This window comes from Cherax quadricarinatus, chromosome 40 (genome assembly GCF_038502225.1).
Source record: "Cherax quadricarinatus isolate ZL_2023a chromosome 40, ASM3850222v1, whole genome shotgun sequence".
NCBI classification, from domain to species: Eukaryota; Metazoa; Arthropoda; class Malacostraca; order Decapoda; family Parastacidae; genus Cherax; species Cherax quadricarinatus.
This window is the reverse complement of record NC_091331.1, coordinates 27,259,875-27,275,355: the sequence shown is the minus strand read 5'-3', so window position 1 is coordinate 27,275,355 and position 15,481 is coordinate 27,259,875. Positions and strand designations below refer to the sequence as shown.

At 44.9% G+C, this 15,481-nt stretch overlaps 1 protein-coding gene across 2 annotated transcripts in view; it reads left to right on the top strand.

Annotated features, from left to right (window-relative positions):
* LOC128687320 (B-cell lymphoma 6 protein homolog) overlaps positions 1 to 14,379 on the top strand; it is a 146,753-nt gene extending 132,374 nt beyond the window's left edge. For both annotated transcript variants that reach the window (XM_053774714.2, XM_053774713.2), the window contains 3 exons: positions 1,518 to 2,113; positions 3,079 to 3,229; positions 13,896 to 14,379. In XM_053774714.2, coding sequence (XP_053630689.2) covers positions 1,518 to 2,113; positions 3,079 to 3,229; positions 13,896 to 14,233 — 1,085 coding nt within the window. In that variant the 3' untranslated portion in view covers positions 14,234 to 14,379. The remainder of the gene's footprint in view (positions 1 to 1,517; positions 2,114 to 3,078; positions 3,230 to 13,895) is intronic.
* The last annotated feature ends 1,102 nt before the right edge of the window (positions 14,380 to 15,481 follow it).

Below are 15,481 nucleotides of genomic sequence, written 5' to 3'. Positions count from 1 at the left end.
GGCCTAGATGCATCGAAGGCGATTGGATTCTGCGAGGAGGAGCACAAACCCTTTATGAACCATTATTTAAGATCTACAAGTCAGTGGATGCGAGATAGTATCCATTGACTGCCTTCTAGATATCTAAAGGGTAGTAATAGTCCTTACATTAGAGAAAGGAGACAGAAGCATTGAAGCACAGACCAGTTTCTTTGATATGCATACCGAGCAAGGTAATGAATATCTGAAATGGTATAACACTTGAGTAGAAGTGGTTTCATAAACAAAAACCAGCACGGGTTCAGAAATACCAAATCTTGTCTTACAAACCTTGTGTGTCAGTGTCAGAATGGCGAACAGTAAGAGGTGGGGTTCCCAAGGAACTGGTATTAGAACTTGTACTGTTACTGGTTTATGAGAATAGCACTCCAGATGGGATTGAACCAAATGTAGCCCTGTATTCAGATGATTAAAAACTATTGGGGAAAATAAAAATTAAGGAAATATAAAGGGAAAGGCTTCAAATGAATCTGGACAAATTGCAAGTGGTTAGATTAGTGGTTGCTTGAATTTAACCTCAGCAAATGCAAGGTTATGAAGTTTTGGGAAGAGACAAAGAACACTTGACATGTACTATCCACTTAAACAGAGGCTGCAGACTTAAAGATAAAGATATACGGGTGGCCATAATGCCTGGTACATCGCCAAAGGTTCATATCAGCCTAATAACCTCTGCAGTCAAAGTTCGTCTTCGGAAATCTCAAGTCATTCCGTACCCTTTATACAACATGTCAGTCCCATCTGAGTATGCAGCACCAGTATGGAATACACACCTAAAAAAAAAAAAACATGAAAAAAAAAGGTAGAAGTAATCAACAAGGCTTCTTCCAGAGATAAGGGGTATGAACTACGAGAGGCTGACGGAATGAATCTACAGACATTCGAGGACAGAAGAACCAGGGAAGAACTTACAAAATACTCTGAGGAATTGATAGGGGTAGACAGGTACTCTTGGACACAGCTGGAAGTTAGAGAGACACAAGAGTCAGAGATGTAAGGAAGTAGTTTAGTCTCGAGTGGTCGGGCAATGCAATCTTTATGGAGTGGTTGAGACAGGATCCATATAAAGCTTTAAGAGCTTGAATGATCGGGCCCATGAGGATAGGAGTGCAAGAGGCAAGGTGAGGGGTGGGACCAGGAGCTAGAACTCGATCCATGTCGGGAGAGATCGCTTGCATCTTATTTATATTGCTTAATAAACATAGTAAATAATGAATAAATGTTTTAAATACTGTGCTTCGTTACTGAAAATCACCGGAAACATTCATTAACATTAATAAGAGTAACTCCTGTGGCCCTGCTTCAGTCACGAATTTCTTAGGCTAGTAAAATCTTTCCTCTGCTTTAAAATTGCACACACAGAAATATAGCAGTAATTGCAAAGACCTAAATAACTTTATGAGAATCAAGGACTTTTAATTAGAAGTTGATCAACTCTCACTGCAATCAATATTTACTGATGATCTTTTCCTCCGCAGGTGGGCCGATGCCTCCGTCGCCTGAAAAACGCGACGAGCCTCTTAATTTATCCCTTAAAAGCTCCCGGCCCACCAAGGCAGCCATATGGTCCCCTGCATCTGCCTTGGAACAAGAAGAAAAGGAAGAGTCATTACCTTCTCCAACAGGGCGTCTCAGCCCTATGGACTCGAGTGACTGCGAGGCCATCCCGGCAACGCAAGAAGAATCGTGCAAAGACCCACGAGCTCCTCCTTTAGATTCAATCAGCCTCAGACTTGGCCTCAGTCAATATGCAGAATTCGTAGTGAACCTCCAAGGTCTGGCGACGCGCGATAAAGAAGGCGAGGGAGCCATCGCAAGCCGGAAGGAAGGATTCTCTTCATCGTGGTGCCAGGGAGTCTGGCCCTGGACACCCCTATACCGCGGCGCTGACGTCTTTCCTTGTCAACAGTGCCCAAAGACCTTCAGCTCGCCACTTAGTCTGGACGTTCACGTAAAACGAACTCACTGCATACCAAAAGGTTACGACCCGTACCCAGCAGACAACGACAAGACTGTCACACAACCCCAAGGACTTAATAATGTCTCTCCAGTCAGAACTGAGAAGACCTTTCAGGTTAGTAGACGATGGTTTAACCTGGGTCTGTCGCTGTAAAGTTGTCTTGACTAATGTATATAAAATAAAGTCCTCTGCCACTGACATACAATATTTATTTTAAAGCTGATGAAACATTCGTTTTAGACTATACACCAGAATTACGTCACATATTGTCACTTAACTGCTAAAGTAAGAGCTTTTTCAAATTCTTATGACGCCACGTACGACCTGCAAATAACAGAGCAACTTCAAAGACATTGTCTTCTTATTTTCACTCTTAATACTGATTTAACTCTTATCCAAAGCCACTAAAAAGGCACAATACTGCGACTGGAATAATACACAAATAACCCGCACATGGGAGAATGAAACTTATGACGACGTTTCGGTTTAAATCGGACCGAAACGTCGTAATAAATTTCATTCTATGTGCGGGTTATTGGTGTATAAGTAACAATGTCAATGTTGTCGTAAACTGAGTGTCAGTAGTGTGTCTGCGACAACCTACCTAATTACCAACAATGTCAGTGTGGTAACCTTTATTACCAACAGTGTCAGTATGGTTACCTTATTACCAACAATGTCAGTGTGATAACATTACTGTCGACAGTGTCACTGAGGTAACCTTATTGTCGACAGTGTCACTGAGGTAACCTTATTGTCGACAGTGTCACTGAGGTAACCTTATTGTCCACAGTGTCACTAATGACCTAATCTTCTTACCGACAGTGTCAACTCTGACGTAGCCACATTCCTAACAGCGTAGCAACACTGACGCAACGCTATTACCAATAGTGTCAATACTGACGTAACCTTGCACCGGCAGTATGTCAATACTTACGTAACCTTGCACCGACAGTGTCAATACTGACGTTACCTTGCACCGACAGTGTCAATACTGACGTAACCTTGTACCGACAGTGTCAATACTGACGTAACCTTGCACCGACAGTGTCAGTACTGACGTAACCTTGTATTTACAGTGTAAGCAGTGTGGGAAGTGTTTCAAACGGTCATCCACCCTCTCCACCCACCTGCTCATCCACTCAGACACCCGCCCCTACCCCTGCCAGTACTGTGGCAAGCGCTTCCACCAGAAGTCAGATATGAAGAAGCACACCTATATCCACACCGGTGAGTGCTCTACCCGCATCTTGTCACTATATCCACACTAGTGAGCGCTCTACCCGTATCCTGCCACTATATCCACGCTGGTGAGCGCTCTACCCGCATGTTGTCACTATATACACCGGTGAGTACTCTACCCGCCTCAAGTCCCTATACCCGCACTACATCACTTATCTAACCTACAACCCGGTAGAAAACAAATCAGGAGTTAATTTTTTTGAAAGTCAAGCACATCCAATATTGCTTGCTAGGTAGGTATTTATATATATGCAAAACAACCACTGTGAAAGGATAGAGAAATTCCAAGCGCTTTCGTGACTACTCACATTATCAAGGAACAATGAAAGTAAAGCATCAAAGGAAGGTATATAAAGGGGTAGCCCACACCTCACTATCAGATCCCACAACAAAGAAGCACCTGACGTGAGACAGCAGGCCCGCCGGTCGAACTAGACAGGTCCTTCACACAACCCACCAACAAACTATTCTACCCAAGAAATAAGAAATTTAAAAATTTATTATTTGTCCAATGTATTATTAAATTCTTCCCAAATTATTTTAATTATGAATGGATCTAATTTATATAAACCAAAGGAAATATTCATATTATTGTCAAAACTGCTTTTTATGAAACAAGATTCAATTATATTCCTGTCGACCATGGACTTGCTTGATACTACTTTCTCAACTTTTTGAAAATCAATTGGATGGTTAAAATCTCTTACATGAATAAATAAAGCATTGGAATCTTGCCCAGTTCTAATGCTATATTTATGTTGTTTTAATCTTAGTTCGAGATTTTTACCAGTTTGACCGTAATAAACTTTATCGCAAATTTTACAAGGAATCTTTGTAGATGAATGGTTCATAGAACCGACATGTTGATAAATTAGACACATGTGCAACTCTTGCGTATCTTTATTGAGGAAACGTTTCGCCACACAGTGGCTTCATCAGTCCATACAAAGAAGAATCTTGAAGAACAGGAGTAGAATAAGGTAATCAGTCCCTCAACCTTGAGTCGATGTGGTCAGTCCATCAATTTGAATAGATTGATGGACTGACCACATCGACTCTAAGGTTGAGGGACTGATTACCTCATTCTACTCCTGTTCTTCAAGATTCTCCTTTGTATGGACTGATGAAGCCACTGTGTGGCGAAACGTTTCCTCAATAAAGATACGCAAGAGTTGCACATGTGTCTAATTTATCAACAAGGAATCTTATAGACACATCCATCAGCATTTTGGGGGGAATTCTTTAATTACATTTCTTGGGTATTTCAAATTATTACCTATTTCATAAATTTTGGATATTTCCTCATCTATGAACTCTGGACTACAAATTCGTAAAGCTCTCAAAAGCATTGATGAGAAAACAGACAGTTTAACTCTATCTTGATGGGGGGAAGAATAATAGTGGACATAGGAACAGTTATTTGTAGGTTTTCTGTAAATTTTAAATTTGAATTCATTATTACCCTTAATAATTAAAACATCTAGAAAAGGCAGTGAGTTATTTTCTTCAAATTCAACAGTAAAATTTATAGAATGGGCTAAGTTATTTAATTTGCCAAGGAAATGGTGTATATCTACATTTCTGGGCATAAGACACAAAATATCATCAACATATCTGAACCATTTAGCTCTATTAGGGAGGATTGTGTTAAGCAGCCTTGTTTCAAAAAATTCCATGAATAGCTTACTAAGAACAGGTGAAAGAGGATTTCCAATTGCCATACCAAACTTCTGAGTGTAAAACTTATCATTAAATACAAATTTTGCATCAACAATGCAAAGTTTAATAAGTTTAATGATAGTAGGAACTGGCAATGGTAAATCATAATTAACGAGTTCTTCAGATAAGAAACTTAATAAATCATCAACAGGAACTTTCGTAAACAAGGAAGTAACGTCAAAACTAACCATGTTAAAATCATTTAAGTCAGTCAAGGAGCTTAATTTATCAACTAAATCTATGTTGAGGAACTGGGTGCTAGCGACCACAAATCAATTACATTTAGCATTGAATGGAAGTACGATAGTAGCGATAACTTAGTAACAGTCCCAGATTTTCGCTTAGCAGATTACAATGGGCTTAGAGAACACTTATCATCTGTTGACTGGGGTAACGAAGTGAGCTATCAATATGACAGTTTTCTGAACACTATACATGCTGCTCAAAGAACGTTTATCCCATATAAAGAAATTAGATCAAATAGAAATGACCCAAAATGGATGAATAATAGGCTCAAATATCTACTAGGGCATAAGAAAGGAATTTATAGGCGTATCAAAAGAGGTGAGGGTCATCTTATGAATCAGTATATTGACATTAAGAGGGACATTAAAAGGGGGATAAGAAAAGCTAAAAGGGACTATGAAATTAAAGTTGCTAGGGATTCTAAAACTAACCCAAAAAGTTTTTTCCAGGTCTATAGAACAAAAGTTAGAGATAAGATAGGTCCCCTTAAAAATAACTATGGGCACCTTACTGACAAAGAGAATGAAATGTGCTCGATTTTTAATAATTATTTTCTCTCAGTTTTTACACAGGAAGACACTAACAATATTCCAGTAATTAATTTTTATAGTGGGCTAGAAGAAAAATTATGTAACATCACAGTCACTAGTGAAATGGTTGTGAAGCAGATAGACAGACTGAAGCAAAATAAGTCGCCGGGTCCTGATGAGGTTTTTTCAAGGGTTCTTAAGGAATGCAAAATGGAACTCTGTGAACCATTAACTAATATTTTTAATTTATGTCTTCAAACAGGTGTAGTGTCTGATATGTGGAAGATGGCTAATGTAATTCCTATTTTTAAAACAAGGGACAAGTCGTTACCGTCAAATTACCGCCCAATAAGCCTGACCTCAATTGTAGGCAAATTACTAGAGTCAATTATAGCTGAGATTATAAGAAGCCATCTCGATAAGCATAGCTTGATTAATGATACTCAGCATGGATTCACAAGAGGCCGGTCTTGTCTAACTAATTTATTAACTTTCTTCAGTAAAGCTTTTGAGGCTGTTGACCACGATAAAGAATTTGATATTATTTACTTAGATTTTAGTAAGGCTTTTGATAGTTCCGCACCATAGACTGTTAAAGAAAGTGGCAGCTCATGGCATTGGGGGGAAAAGTGCTCTCGTGGATTGAGTCATGGCTCACTGACAGGAAGCAGAGTGTCCATAAATGGGGTTAAATCCGAGTGGGGATCTGTAACAAGTGGCGTTCCACAGGGATCAGTCTTGCTTTAAGGGTGATGGACTGATTACATCGTCTTCAAGTATCTTCTGCTTCTATCAACTTTTCTGTACTCGACTGAAGAAGCCTACTGTGTAGGCGAAACGTTTCAAAATAAAGATACCTAACTGTTGCATATGTGTCTTACCTAACAATCTGTCGGTATTTTATACCATTTTAATGTTCAAGACAGCAGTGCCTAAGCGTACGTAATAAGGCAAATAGATTACTGGGATTTATATCAAGAAGTGTAAGCAACAGAAGTCCAGAGGTCATACTGCAGCTTTATACATCATTAGTAAGGCCTCACCTAGATTATGCAGCTCAGTTCTGGTCTCCATATTACAGAATGGACATAAATTCGTTAGAAAACATTCAGCGTAGGATGACTAAATTAATACATAGCATTAGAAATCTTCCTTATGAAGAAAGATTGAAGACTCTTAAGTTACATTCACTTGTTAGACGAAGAATGAGGGGAGACCTGATCGAAGTGTATAAGTGGAAGATAGGTATTAATAAAGGGGATATTAATAAGGTCTTGAGGATGTCTCTCCAAGAGAGAACCCGCAGTAATGGATTGAAATTAGATAAGTTTAGATTTAGAAAGGACATAGGAAAGTATTGGTTTGGAAATAGGGTAGTTGATGAGTGGAACAGTCTACCTAGTTGGGTTATTGAGGCTGAGACTTTGGGTAGTTTCAAATTTAGGTTGGATAAGTACACGAGTGGGAGGGGTTGGATTTGAGTGGGTGGCATTGAAAATTGGGTTGAATTGTAAAGGACCTGCCTAGTAAGGGCCAACAGGCCTCCTGTAGTGTTCCTCCATTCTTATGTTATGTTCTTATGAACAATTCGCAGCTAACCAGAACACCGTGCGTGGAACAATTCACAACCAGAACACCATGGGTGGAACAATTCACAACTAGAACACCGTGGGTGGAACAATTCACAACTAACCAGAACACCGTGGGTGGAACAATTCGCAACTAACCAGAACACCGTGGGTGGAACAATTCACAACCAGAACACCGTGGGTGGAACAATTCGCAACTAACCAGAACACCGTGGGTGGAACAATTCGCAACTAACCAGAACACCGTGGGTGGAGCAATTCGCAACTAGCCAGAACACCGTGGGTGGAACAATTCGCAACTAGCCAGAACACCGTGGGTGGAACAATTCACAACTAACCAGAACACCGTGGGTGGAACAATTCACAACTAACCAGAACACCGTGGGTGGAACAATTCACAAACCAGAACACCGTGGGTGGAACAAATCACAACTAACCAGAACACCGTGGGTGGAACAATTCACAACTAACCAGAACACCGTGGGTGGAACAATTCACAACTAACCCGCACTTAAAAGAGGAAGCTCGCAACGTTTCGGTCCATAGAAAAACATGTCAATTCACAAGCGCATGTCATCAGATTCATCTGCATCAACCTCACACACTGAGGTCCGCGGTTCGATCCCCGGTACGGGTGGAAACATTATGATGTGTTTCCTTAAGACACCTGCTGTCCCTGTTCACCTATCAGTAAAATAGGTACCTGGGTGTTAGTCGACTGGTGAGGGTGGCATCCTGGGGACAAAATTGACCTAATTTGCCCGAAATGCTCAGCATAACAAGCGGCTTTCTATATAGTAGTATATCACTCATGTCAGCTAGGGCTGTATACCTTATACATGTACTTTGAGAAATATTATTATCGTATCCATCTCAGTTCTGGTGCAAGTCTGGAAAATAATAATAATAATAATAATAATAATAATAATAAGAGCAGCTTTTCGAGCAGGTTGCGCGCGTGATGGTGTGTGAAGTACAAGAACGGTAGAGACATTACATTTGCTGACTACTGTGTTAAACGTACTCACTGAATAGTCAGTGAATAATCACTTCAACACTACTTAGCAACTTAGAGACGGTCTGGTGTAGGAAATGTGTTGAGGTGAATCTCCGAAGAGTTCAGCGATGCACCCATCACCCACCATCACCTGTGACTAGTGTTGTAGTGGATGTGTTGGGGAGATGGAGGAAGAAGGTGAGTGGGTTGTGGCAGAGGGTGTGAAGATAGACTAAGTGGGGTGATGTGTGTGTGTTAGAGAGAGAGAGATGGGGAAAAAGAGGCTGGATACTAGGGTAGAGATGGAGAAAGGGAAAGGAGGAGAGGGTAAAGCGAGTGTTGGGGGTGAGGTATGAGGTGGAGAGGTGTGCGGCGGGGAGGAGAGATGTGAGGCGAGGTGTGAGGCTGGGAGCCGAGGTGTGAGGCTAAAAGGCCAGGTGTGATGCTGAAAGGCCAGGTGTGAGGCAGGGAGGCGAGGCGTGAGGCAGGGAGGCGAGGTGTGAGGCGGGGAGATGAGGTGTGAGGCGGGTGGGCGAGGTGTGGGCGGGTGGGCGAGGTGTGAGGCGGGAAGGCGAGGTGTGGTACAGGGGTGGGGGTAGAAGGTGAGGTGTGGTTTGGCGTGGGAGGTGAGTTGTGGTACAGGGGTGGGAGTAGGAGGTGAGGTGTTTACCTGGAGTTTACCTGGAGAGAGTTTCGGGGGTGTGGTACAGGGATGGGGGAAGGAGGTGAGGTGTGGTACAGGGATGGGGGAAGGAGGTGAGGTGGGGTACGGGGGAAGGAGGTGAGGTGGGGTACAGGGGTAGGAGGTGACGTGTGGTACAAGGGTGGAGGTAGGAGGAGAGGTGTGGGATAGGGGTAGGAGGTGAGGTGTGGTACAGGGGTGTGGGTGGGAGCCGAGGTGTTGTACAGGGGTGGGGGTTGGAGGTGTGGTACAGGGGTGGGGGTTGGAGGTGTGGCACAGGGGTTGGGGTGGGAGGTGTGGTACAGGGGTTGGGGTGGGAGGTGTGGTACAGGGATGGGGGTGGGAGGTGTGGTACAGGGATAGGGGTGGGAGGTGAGGTACAGGGATGGGGGTGGGAGGTGTGGTACAGGGGTTGGGGTGGAAGGTGTGGTACAGGGGTGGGGGTGGGTGTGGTACAGGGGTGGGGGTGGGAGGTGTGGTACAGGGGTTGGGGTGGGAGGTGTGGTACAGGGGTGGGGGTGGGAGGTGTGGTACAGGGGTGGGGGTGGGAGGTGTGGTACAGGTGTGGGAGGTGTGGTACAGGGGTGGGGGTGGGAGGTGTGGTACAGGGGTGGGGGTGGGAGGTGTGGTACAGGGGTGGGGGTGGGAGGTGTGGTACAGGGGTGGGGGTGGGAGGTGTGGTACAGGGGTGGGAGGTGTGGTACAGGGGTGGGAGGTGTGGTACAGGGGTGGGAGGTGTGGTACAGGGGTGGGAGGTGTGGTACAGGGGTGGGAGGTGTGGTACAGGGGTGGGGGTGGGAGGTGTGGTACAGGGGTGGGGGTGGGAGGTGTGGTACAGGGGTGGGGGTGGGAGGTGTAGTACAGGGGTGGGGGTGGGAGGTGTGGTACAGGGGTGGGGGTGGGAGGTGTGGTACAGGGGTGGGGGTGGGAGGTGTGGTACAGGGGTGGGGGTGGGAGGTGTGGTACAGGGGTGGGGGTGGGAGGTGTGGTACAGGGGTGGGGGTGGGAGGTGTGGTACAGGGGTGGGGGTGGGAGGTGTGGTACAGGGGTGGGGGTGGGAGGTGTAGTACAGGGGTGGGGGTGGGAGGTGTGGTACAGGGGTGGGGGTGGGAGGTGTGGTACAGGGGTGGGGGTGGGAGGTGTGGTACAGGGGTGGGGGTGGGAGGTGTAGTACAGGGGTGGGGGTGGGAGGTGTGGTACAGGGGTGGGGGTATTTGTCATGGGTTACAAGGACCGTGAGACAACTGCCTCTTAAAAATGATGTTACGGTTTAACCAGTCATGTGTGGAGAGGCAGGGAGAGGAACACACCAGGGACCTGGGGTGGACATACAGCAGGCGTGGGGGAGGGACACACCAGGGACCTGAGGTGGACATATACCAGGAGTGGGGGAGGGACACACACTAGGGACCTGGGGTGGACATACAGCAGGACTGTGAGAGGGAAACGCCAGGGACCTGGGGTGGACATACAGCAGGCGTGGGGGAGGGACACACCAGGGTTCAGGGGTGAACATACAGCAGGAGTGGGGGGGACACACCAGGGTTCAGGGATGGACATACAGCAGGCGTGGGGGAGGGACACACCCGGGTTCAGGAATGGACATACAGTAGGAGTGAGGGAGGGACACACCAGGAACCTGGGGTGGACATACAGCAGGCGTGGGAGAGGGACACACCAGGGACCTGGGGTGGACATACAGCAGGCGTGGGGGAGGGACACACCAGGGATCTAGGGTGGCCATACAGCAGGCGTGGGGGAAGGACACGCCAGGGTTCAGGGGTGGACATACAGCAGGAGTGGGGGAGGGACACACCAGGGACCTGGGGAGGGATACACCAGGGTTCAGGGGCGGACATACAGCAGGCGTGTAGGGACACCAGGGTTCAGGGGTGGATATACAGCAGAGAATGGGGGCACCCATCCCTCACCTTACCTGCGTCAACGGTGCGCTGGGGGAAGGGGGATCCCCCTCTCCCAATGCCAACGGTGCCCTGGGGAAAGGGGGGATCCACCCCCTCGCCCTACTTGTGTCAACGGTGCGCTAGGGGAATGGAGGTACCCCCCAGGGAGACCTACCCCCTCACCCTTCTTGTCAACAGTGCGCTGGGGGAATGGGGGACCCACCCCCTCACCCTGTGTCAACGGTGCTCTGAGGGAATGGGGACCCATCCTCTCACCCTTGTCAACGGTGCGCTGGGGGAAGGAAAGGGGGCCCGCCCCTCACTGTGTCAACCACGTAACTATTGATATTCCTATCGCGCACAATTACGCTTTCAAGAGGAGCTCTGAGGGCGGAATGCCAGGTCCATTTATCACGTTTCTTAGCGTGAAAGACGTTCCTGGCTTCCCGGACGCCCGCCTTTGTGCACCTGGCCGCCACAGCAGCTCCCTCTCAAGATTTGTGGCGCAGCCATCAAGATTTTATTGATCGCGTTCATGAAGAGTTAAGCTGCTCATTGAATATAGAATATTTATATTTCATACGGCTTTATTGTGTAATTTGAGGCTATTATCCACAACGAGAGACGGAGGCGTGCGGACGAGAACCTCTCAACCACACAGGATTTATTGCTACTGGAGCCGCAAGCACGACGTGGCTATCTGCCCGCCTGCTAGCTCCATTCCTTGTGCTGTCATATATCACTGATATTAATACAATATGTATCAACGTCACAAGATCTAGGCAGTAACTTTCACGCTCGGCAGGTCTCTGAGGGACTCCTTTACAGCCTAAAGTACTGTGTCTTGCTGGAAATTATTTCGTGTGTGTATAAGATGACAAATACAATGGTTGAAGAAAGACTCGGGAGGTGTTCATGGTGTGTTAACATCACTGGCATTATTACATTAGCGATATGGAGCTTCTCCATGCTATTTATATATTCACAACTACAAAAAAAAAGTCATGTTTACAGAGGTCAAGGCATAATGACTGGTAAATTATACTGCTGAAAGTTTGGAGATTAGTACACTGAGTGGTAAAATATATTTGAGAAAGATTTTCCAAGTTCACTCAGTTAATCAGTAGTTGTTCCTACACGGTGTAAGGTTCACTCGTAGTTGTTCCTACACGGTGTAAGGTTCACTCGTAATTGTTCCTACACGGTGTAAGGTTCACTCGTAGTTGTTCCTACACGGTGTAAGGTTCACTCGTAGTTGTTCCTGCACGGTGTAAGGTTCACTCGTAGTTCCTACACGGTGTAAGGTTCACCCATTGTTCACTAGCAGGTGCTTAGCACCTGCTAGTGAATAATGGGTACAAGTTGTGGGCTCAGTACCTGCCAGTGGTGAACGATGACAGGTTGTGAGAGGGCTCAGCACCTGCCAGTGGTGACAACTTTGAAACCATCACAATGCTATTTCCTTCCGCATCCTGCCTTCCACATCGTCACCCCAGTCCTTTCCCGTCTTATGCATTTCACCCCGCCCCTCTGCCTTTCACCTAGCTCCCCTGCCTTCTGCCTTCCACTTCGCTCACCCCCTCCCCCTGCCTCCTGTACCAACAATTATCATTGGGGACACTCAATAATGCATCACTAATGCAACGTAAGTGTTACACATGCCTGTACCATTGATGATCCTGTTGAAGTGTTAACAGTGTTACACCAGCCTGTACCACTAATGGTCCTGATATACTGTTAAGTGTTACACCAGCCTGAATCTCCTTACGTTACATCCATGATCATTAAAGGGGTAAAGTATGCTTTACTGCCAACGGAAGTATAACCATATGGGCATCCAAATTACTTGATTTTGTGGCGAGGGGGGAGAGAGAGAGAGAGAGAGAGAGAGAGAGAGAGAGAGAGAATGACTTCCACAACTGCAACTCTAAGAACAGTTACAGTAGCGCCCAGTCTTCAATAATCAGTTCTATAAATGATTTAGGTGTACCTAAGTATTTATTATTGAGGAGGCTGAGCTCCAGCTCCCAGATCCTGCCTATTACATAAGAATATAAGAATGGAGGAACACTGCAGAAGGCCTACTGGCCCATACAAGGCAGGTCCTTATCAAAATGACCTCTACCCAAAGCTACCCAAGAATTTATTCCCGTACACAATGACACAAATCAAACCCAGCCCCTCCCACTCATATATTTATCCAATCTATTTTTAAAGCTGCCCAAAGTCATAGCCTCAATCACCCTACTGGGAAGATTGTTCCACGCATCCACAACTGTTAGAAAACCGGTACTTACTTATGTCCTTTCTAAATCTAAATTTATCCAATTTAAATCCATTATTCCTGGTTCTTACCTGGTTCGACACCCTCAGTACTTTATTAATATCTCCTTGTTTATGCCCGTCATCCACTTATACACTTTAATGATATATCCCCTCATTCTACGTCTCTCCAGAGACGTAGAGAGATTCCTTACACAGTAAATCATTTTAGTCATTCTTCTCTGTATGTTCTCCAATGAGTCTATATCCATCCTGTAGTAAGGAAACCAAAACTGAGCGGCATAATCTAAATGAGGCCTCACTAATGATGTATAGAGCTGTAAAATAACTTTTGGACCTCTGTTACTTATACTTCTTGAGATAAATCCAAGTAATCTGTTAGCCTTGTTGTGCACACTTAGGCACTGCTGTCTTGGCTTCAGATTTCTGCTTACCATGACTCCCAAGTCTTTTTCACATTCTGTATGATCAAGCTCTAGTTTACCTAGCTTATAGCTTCGAGGGTTATTTTCATTACCAAGGACTAGCACCTTACACTTATCCACATTGAACTTCATCTGTCATTTTTCAGACCAAGAGCCTCACCTTATGTATCCCTGCAACTTTTAACTTGGGATCTATTCCATACATCTCCAGTATTTGCCGCAATGATATTCGATTTTCTTGTAAGCATTTAGGTAATTTTTATTTATTTTTCTTTTCAGGTGAAAAGCCTCATAAGTGTGTGGTGTGTGGGAAGGCGTTCAGTCAGTCTTCCAACCTCATCACTCACATGCGGAAGCACACAGGATACAAACCCTTTGCATGTGGCTTATGCGAGAAAGCTTTCCAACGGAAAGTGGATCTTCGACGACACCGGGAGTCCGTCCATCCTAACTGTGAGCACATTCCTCCTCCACCACCGCAGCCATTCCCGCTCCACACCGATTCAGAGAACAACAACAACGACAACCACAACAACAACAACGAAAGCATGAGCAACAATAACACACCTTCTGAAGTCTCGAGCGAATCTACTCCAAGTATTAACACACTGCTATAGGTGAAAGGTTGCCCCTTCCCTATTATAGGTTCCACTGCAGTGTGCGTAGCGATCTTTGTACTCACCACACAGCACTCTTGGTATACATTGTTATCTTGTTTGGTGCACAAATCAGACAAGAACCAAAATAGTCAATGTGTATTAATTCCACGTGTAAATGTACTACACAGCTACTTGCATCAATGTGCTTATACAGTGCAACAATGATCATGTAAATACCTGAGAGACTGTACAGCGCATTGCTCAACTGCCAACATAAGAATGTCATTATGAAGATATGTGATGTACACTCAAGTGCATGGTCAGCTTGATTCGCTTTCACCCGTGACCTGATCATTTTAAGGTCTTATATCTAGGTGCCAGACACCGGGAGGTTACGGCACAAGGATTACTGGCCCTATGATATTGTAAACACGGAAACTATGAAGGCATTGCAATGGAAATTTTCCCATTATTTTATTTTATGAACTTATATCAAATGCCTTCTTTTTCTGAAACTGTGAAATCTCCTTTGGAGACTTGACGAAGTTTCTTGCCTGATTTTTTTTTAATTTCGTGTTGAGTCAGTCTCATTAAGTTTAGGAGTCACGTCAGTATGATAAAAGGCCCTAACAGTCAAAAGAATAGTAGAGTAGAAAGATAGTTGCTTAGTACTTGTAATTACAGTTGTATATCCATGACGCAAGCCTTGGCACGTGCATGACACACGTCCTGGAAGTCACAGATGTCCTACACGGACAGAAAATGTGTATCCAAAACATATTATAAAATACAAGTAGTCATAATGCAAGCACAATAAGATTTAGTCAGGGCACAGATACATGCACCACGTAAAGCAGCAATATCAAGAACTATGGCACAGATAGCCACAGGTATGATGTTGCCACAGTAATTTCATAAGCTTGAAAGACAAACTAATGAGATGATTCAGATACACACATTTTGTCCTATGTAGGCAGAGTCGTAAAGCCGTGATTGGTCAACAGATGGTCTCACAATAATGACATTAGTCACTCTTCATGTACAAACTCTTCAGTATTAACCTGGAAACTTAAGGGTCCAAGTCGGCTCTGTTCAAGAATTCACGCTTTAAGCTGTTAAGGTTTCAGTGTAGAACTCTGACTCTGTGGCTCCATGTCCATGTGGAATATTAACATGGACTAGCAGCTAAAGTGTGAGAATCTCACACTGGGTTTTTGTGTTATCCATGGAAAACTGTTGGCTATTAGTGCAGTTCCAAAGATTAGA